Source organism: Prosopis cineraria, unplaced genomic scaffold (genome assembly GCF_029017545.1).
Source record: "Prosopis cineraria cultivar Desert tree isolate PC_DT_omini unplaced genomic scaffold, ASM2901754v1 PC1, whole genome shotgun sequence".
Taxonomy (NCBI): Eukaryota; Viridiplantae; Streptophyta; class Magnoliopsida; order Fabales; family Fabaceae; genus Prosopis; species Prosopis cineraria.
Window position 1 is genome coordinate 33,137,041 of NW_026555332.1, and position 6,000 is coordinate 33,143,040.

General features: G+C 33.2%; 1 protein-coding gene across 1 annotated transcript; it reads left to right on the top strand.

Annotated features, from left to right (window-relative positions):
- Nucleotides 1–1,956: 1,956 nt before the first annotated feature.
- LOC129289103 (uncharacterized) lies at nt 1,957–2,298 on the top strand. The gene has a single exon (XM_054925946.1). It carries the CDS (start codon nt 1,957–1,959, stop codon nt 2,296–2,298), a length of 342 nt encoding a protein of 113 aa, XP_054781921.1.
- Nucleotides 2,299–6,000: the final 3,702 nt, after the last annotated feature.

Here is a 6,000-nt window from a genome sequence, read left to right on the forward strand (position 1 = left end):
AATCAGTTTAATAATTTGCAGATAGTAATAAATCAATGATAGAGAAAATGGAACAGAAGAACTTATATTTCTGACATATACAGCACGTGGATCACAAGGACTCCAAGTTTTTTTTTTTTCATTATTAGGTCACAACAAAATGGTACAAAGAGATTAAAATCTAATCATCTCTAAAATCACAAGGTTTCTACAATTATGTGGAGGAACATCAAAAATTATAATATCAAAAGTATCACGTGATGATCAATGGGCTAATAAATTGACACATTTATTTACTTTCCTATAAATATGGTTAAAGGTGACAATTCAATCACTCATAGTAAGTTTTTTAATCTTCTTGATAGTGTCAAATAACAGGTGACTCTTAGGTAGTGTTTGGTTGAAGAGGAGGGGCTCCCCTCCCCTTCTTTGGTAAGATGGAGGGGAGGGGAGATTTCTTAAAATTTTCCCTCCCCTCCAAAACTCCCCCCCCCCAAATTTAGGAGATGCCCCCCTCCCCTCCCCTTCTCTCCCTTCCCCTTGAGCCAAACAAAGCCTTAGGATATGTGTTGTAATGAGTGACTACACCTCCATCAAATCAGAATAGATATTGAATCTTGGTAATTTTGCATTCCAACAAAGGTTTAGACCCTTGAAGATTCTCATGAATTCTGCTACTGTGCTAAATTGATATTCAAGATATTTAAAAAATTCTTTAATTCAATTTCCATTATCATCTCTAATGGTGCCTCTATAGGCAACGACACCATTAATGTTAATAGAGTCGTTAGTGTTATGTCTAACCCATCCAGATTTACTATGGCATTCATTTATCATCATTTGTAGAGTCTCTTTTGCCCAAGTGAGTCATTTTGGATACAAGGACTTGAAGTTGTTAGTTGTCTCCCTACCCAAGTCCATGGTCGAATACTTCCTAGTGTCCACTGCGAGGTAATTAATATGCATTATTCTTTGTTTATGTGTTTCATATAAGCTAATTTTACTCTAGTTAACGATATAGTGCTATCTATATAGGTTAACAGTTCCAATAATGTAGATCTACCTAAGCCGAGGAGGAAAATTGTGAGTCTCATTTCTTAGATATGTTGAGGTTATGAATGGATGAGAGCTACATTTATGGCATTATATAGCTTTATCCTTTTCTGACTGCGAGGACGATGATTAGCAAACTTTTCTTGGGTGAGTTTGTGTACATATTCCCCCGGGCTTCTCTCTCTCTCTCTCTCTCTCTGTTCTATTTCCACGCCTTGCTTTGATGATTACATTTTTTTTTTGGCCAACTTGATGATTACATATAATAAGGGAAAGGAAGAAGAATGCATTAGGATAGAGAAACATTTTAATATCTTATTTCCTTCGCATGCATCTTCATGCTCCGATGTATCAAAACCGTTCATCTTCTTTGTTTACTCTTAGAAATTTGTTGGCCTTGTCTGCAATACTTCACAATGGTTTGTAAAATTTAAGTAGTTGTTTCGTTACTTAGGTTTTTATGGTTTCTTTGTAGGTAAATGATGAATTTCTGTTAATTGATGTGAGCTCAATTGTTGGAAAACTTCCTTTCTTTTACATAGTTCTTCTATGACTTGACCATGTTGTTAAATGTGAGAGTACATACTTAGGCATAACTTAAAAAGTTATAAATCAATTTGTGCGTGGCTTATGACTGATCTGTCTCTTGTGCGTGTTAGTATATTAGCTGTAACTTTTACTCAATATTCTTAAACGAGCTATATATATATATATATATATATATTAATAACATCATAAGTTGTGCTGGTTTATTCAGTGAATAACTTCATGTGTGCACCTATTGATGATTGCAAGGTAGAAGCATCCTCAATGTTGATTATATTCTGATGAAAGTTCATATGCATACAAATTGTGAATGCATTTTTGGATTGAGTAAAATATATCTCTATATGACTTTTGAAAGTTTATATATGGAGAGTATTAATGATTTTACAAGCTAGTAGTAGCAGCAGCAGCAATAGCAATAGTCGTAGTAATAATGGTGGTGGTAGTCGTAGTAGCAATAGTAGCAGTAGCAGTAGCAGCAGCAGTAGTAGTGATAATAGTGATAACAGCAACAGCAACAGTAGCAGTAGTGGTAGTGATAGTAGTCGTAGTAGTGATGGTGGCGGTGGTAGTAGTAGCAGTAGCAACAATAATGTAGTAGTAAGAGTAATAGCAGTAGGAGCAGTAGTAGATAGTAGTAATAGTAATAGTAGCGGTCGTAGTAGTAGCGGTAGTGATAGCAGTAGCAATAGTAGTAGTAGTAGTAGAGCAGAGCAGTAATAGGAGCACAGCAGCAGTAGCAGTAGCAGTAGTAGTAGTACAAAACTTATAGTAGTAGTAGTAGTAGTAGTAGTACAAAACTCGTAGTAGTAGTAGTAGTACAAGGTTTTGTTACGTTTCTGGAAAGTATTACCTTTCATTCTTTTGCAAATACATATATGAATATGAAGGCAAATTTCTACTAAGTGACCAAATCATCATACTCTGAAGCAAATTGCCGTGTAATGATTTTACTATCTTTATTAATTTCTGTCAATATGTGAATCCCTTAAAGTTTTTTGTGTTTAGCTTTTGTCAAATGTAGAAGGGAATGATTCATCCTATTCGTCTACTCAGATCGATATATATATACACACACATAAAGAGCTTATATCATATCAAATCATGTATACTTCATATTTCAAAATAATAAAATATTAACTAACAAGATATTTACAAATCAGATTGCATATCTCTCACTAATACTCTCCTTGAAGTTGCTATGTGGATGTCTCTCATACACAACTTGTTGATTTTATCTTTAATACTCTGCACTGATGAGACTGCCTTGGTCATAATATCTGCCAGTTGGTTGAGCTATTTCAACTGTTGCTTTATTATCACAATGTAGGTTTATTGGTGTGTTGTAGAGGATGCCCAGGTCTCGTAATACCCTTTTAATCCATAGTAATTCACACACAACATGAGCCATGCATCCCTCTAAACTCTACTTCTATAATTGACTTTAGTATTCACATTGACTATAAACAATGCATCTTCTAATGAAACAGCTTTGTCATATTTGAAGGGGAGGATAAGAGCTTGGAAGGACTTAGTATGTGGGGGTGATTACATACATTTGAGATATTGTGCATGTATACTAAATTTAGTGGTTATTGAAAGCTTAAAGAAGTTGAAGGACAGCTTTGATGCAATTTGAAACGCAGTGAGATATGCACGTTCCTCTCGACGATTATCCAAATTTAAGAAATGGGCTAAAGAGGAAAATATAAAGACAAAAAGTTTTGTATGCATGAATATTTATATTTGTTGGAATTCTACCGACTTGATGCTATAAGCTGCCTTATAGTTTGAAAGAGTGTTTGATAGGATGTATCATGAAGATGATGATTATAGTGCATACTCTAAGATAGAAGATAATGAAAGGGAAGGTGATCGTCACTCTTTTAGGTGCCTTATCCAAAGGACCTTTGATTGGATTAATGCCTATACATTTATCAAGTTCTTGAAAGTATTTTATGGCATAACTTTAATGTTCTCAAGCACAACTACTGTCACATCCAATTTGTACTTCCACCAAATTACTTGTATCCAGAAGTTGGTACAAAATAATATTGTTAATGCTTATCCACTTGGAGAAATGAGCATGAGAATGCAAATCAAATATGACTAATATTGGGAGAAGACAAATAATATGAATCCATTACTAATAATTGATGTGATTTTGGCTTCTAGATACAAATTGGCTTACGTGAATCATGTGTTTGACCAAATTTTCCATGACCTTGAAGTTTGTGGGAACATGAAGCAAAAGGTAAAAGATTGCATTTACCACATTTTTGAGGAGTATTTAGCAAGTCTTTCTTCTCAATCAAGTGTTTCCTCCATGTCTAGTGATGTAGGCCCTAGTGCAGGGTTGCCTTTTCATGTGCATAATGATGATAATGATGACCCAAGTCTATAATAATGGCTAGAATCTCCATCCCAGAGGACATCTCTTAACCCTTAAAAATCTGAGTTGGACAAATATCTAATAATTGATATAGATGATGATATCTCCTCTGGCTCTATCAAGGATTTTAATATATTGTCATGGTGGAATGCAAATGCCATAAAGTATAAAATTTTGTCTTTGATGGCAAGAGACATATTAGCACTCCCTCTTTCAATAATTGCATTTAAATCTACATTTAGCACTGGAAGGAGGATTGTTAATCAATAGAAAAGCTCATTATCACCTCACATGATTGAAGCACTTACATGTGCTCAAAATTGGCTTAACCCATGGCAATCTATCTTAGAAGTTACTACTATGTTGTGTGAGTTTGACAACTTTAAGGAGACACAAGATGTTGTTCAAGTTGGTAATGTTTTTGGTTTAATTTGATTTTTATGTATTATCTAGTGTTTTATAATTTTATATTTCTTGTTGTATTTTCAAATATTTCCACTGCCATTGTCACGGTCAGTGAGGGAGCAACATGAAGTGGTTCACAAACCATTGATGATTGAGGTCAAATGGTCTTATGGGTGGTCCACTAGTCCTATTTGAATAGTTCCCGCTTTTTATTATTTACATCTATGCTTTATTTTGAGTATGGATGTTAGATGATTGTATTTTGATGAAAGATTGGATATCATGGGTGGTCATATTGGACTATATTTTAATGGAACTATGGATGATTATGTTCATTCAGATGATTATATCTAATTATGACTATATTAATATTATATTATGCATGATTGTAGTTGGAGACTCTGAATTTATGAATGATTTTTTTTGTGGTATTTTTTTCTTCAGGTCAAAATTTTCAACCATTTTGATTTGCATCAAGGTTTGAATTTATTTTTTTTTCTTCATATTTGAATTTTATTGCTTCAAATTTCAATTTTTAGGTGTTATTTTGTTAAATTTTTTTGTTTATAGGTTCAACTTTTTGTTATATTTTTTTCATATTGGTTGCCTTTTTATTTCAATTTTCTTTCCAATTTTCTTCCTCTCATCAGACATATTGATTTGAATTTTCAAGTTAGTATAACATATTTTTGTTACATTTTTCTTATTGATTGTCTGCTCCTTCTTTCCAATATAGATATTGTATGTATTAGCTTATTTCTTTTCCATTTACACTATTGGTCCAAGGTGACAAGGTCCAAGGCCCAAAGCACCCAAGTTTTTTTTTTTTTTTGTTTGGGGGGAGGGAACAAGTGCTATACAAACAAACCAGCCTGACCTTACCGTAATGCCCTCCCAACCCTAAAAATCTCAGGCAATCTTCGAGCATAGTCGAGTATTGGGTTAATAAACACAGCCAATCTATTTTTAGGGTCAGGCTTTAAGTTAATTGTTAGCCTGATTTGACCCTACCCATGTTCAAGCCTAATTAACAAGATTTGTAGTAGTAGTTGAAATAATTGACTTATTATTATTATTATTATTACAATTAAAAATATATTGTAAGATTTGTTACACCTTCCCTCTAAGACTTTCAAAATTTTCTGAGCTGAATGTACATCTTGTCATCTGGAACATGCTTTTCATTAATTACCTTTTGCTTGTTAAAGGCATTACGTTTGGCCTCACTAATGAACAAATTAAATCACCAACCTAAAATGACAAGATTATGGGATCAACATTATCAAATATATTTTCAGGACAGTACGGAAGGATACCTTAACCTGTTAACCCAAGCTTTAGGGATATTCTTGATTCAGGCCTTTCAAAGACTTCTTTTATTTCTAGACTTCGATTTTATTTGCAATGGGGAAAAAATAGGAAGGAGAAAAATTATAAAAGAGAATTTAAAAAATGATATTTTTTTTATTATTGTTTTCCCCTAATTTTTCTCTAGATAAAGGGAAGGAAATGTCTTTTTCTTCTACTTTTTGACAGTAAAGCGACCAATTTGTTCAAACCCTTTTTCTTTTTTTGTCTTTTTCTCATGAATTTTGCAATATTATCAAACCAAATATCTAATTGAG

Excerpts from the sequence above, each read along its gene's own strand:
- LOC129289103 (XM_054925946.1), top strand. The coding sequence starts at position 1,957 with ATGATTTTACAAGCTAGTAGTAGCAGCAGCAGCAATAGCAATAGTCGT.